This window comes from Mesitornis unicolor, unplaced genomic scaffold (assembly GCF_000695765.1).
Source record: "Mesitornis unicolor isolate BGI_N332 unplaced genomic scaffold, ASM69576v1 scaffold3706, whole genome shotgun sequence".
Lineage (NCBI taxonomy): Eukaryota > Metazoa > Chordata > Aves > Mesitornithiformes > Mesitornithidae > Mesitornis > Mesitornis unicolor.
Genome location: NW_010190076.1, coordinates 61436 through 62272, shown reverse-complemented (window position 1 = coordinate 62272; position 837 = coordinate 61436). Strand labels below are relative to the sequence as shown.

Sequence of the window (837 nt, the reverse complement as noted above, 5' to 3'; positions counted from 1 at the left end):
CGTCAGGATTTTGGTGAGGCTCGTGGGGCTCCGTGAGCCCCCTCTAGTGGTAGCTGTTGCAAACGCCAGGCTCGTCTCCGGGAAAATGCGGTGCTTTGACTTTGCCTTCTTGGGTCGCAGTACTTCTGTGGCTGCTAAGGTGAGCGTTGGAGGCTGAAATCTCATCATTTGATCCTGCGGGTTTTGAAATCTCATCGTTTGATCCTGTAGTTTTGTTCCTTTAAAAGCCAAAGGTAAATCAAATGTGTAACAAAGCTTTTTGTAGATGTTAAAATACATGATGCCTAGTAAATCTCTGGGCAATAGTGAGACAGCTTATTTCTAACATGGAGCATTTGTATGTCGAGAAGTTTTGTAACCATAGGCAAGTACATTTGTATTAGTGTTCTTATATTCAAATTAATTACGATATTTTTTAAGAAAAAGGTTTCATGTTTTTAGGACAGCAGATGCCTTTGATCAGCATGAATAAAATTATTTGTATGATAATTGGAAATTTAATTTGATTTACAATATGTAAATTTAAAATTTTATAGTGACTTTAGAAATTATATTCATCAAGAGGAGTGCCCAAAATTCTCATTGAAGATTAAATAAGGGGAGAGTGATTGCTGGAGGAAGTGGTCTTCTGAAATGCTGAGATGCCCAAGTGAACTGCTGTGTAAGGGACAATAAGCATTTCACAGAGGCTGTTACTGGACAGAAATGAAACACAAAATAGGAAGGCACACTATCTGTTACCAAAACTAATTTGCTGAAGGTGGAAACAATGTTAGATAACAGGGTGACATTTTAACTACTTAGACACATGACTGAGCAAAACATTGATCACAATTT

The 837-nt window shown here is 37.6% G+C and overlaps 1 protein-coding gene across 1 annotated transcript in view; it reads left to right on the top strand.

Moving 5' to 3' along the window:
- The first annotated feature begins 85 nt into the window (after positions 1-85).
- LOC104542063 (carbonic anhydrase-related protein-like) overlaps positions 86-837 on the top strand; it is a 27002-nt gene continuing 26250 nt past the window's right edge. The window contains exon 1 of the mRNA XM_010186267.1: positions 86-139. Within this exon, the coding sequence (XP_010184569.1) occupies positions 86-139 (54 nt within the window). The remainder of the gene's footprint in view (positions 140-837) is intronic.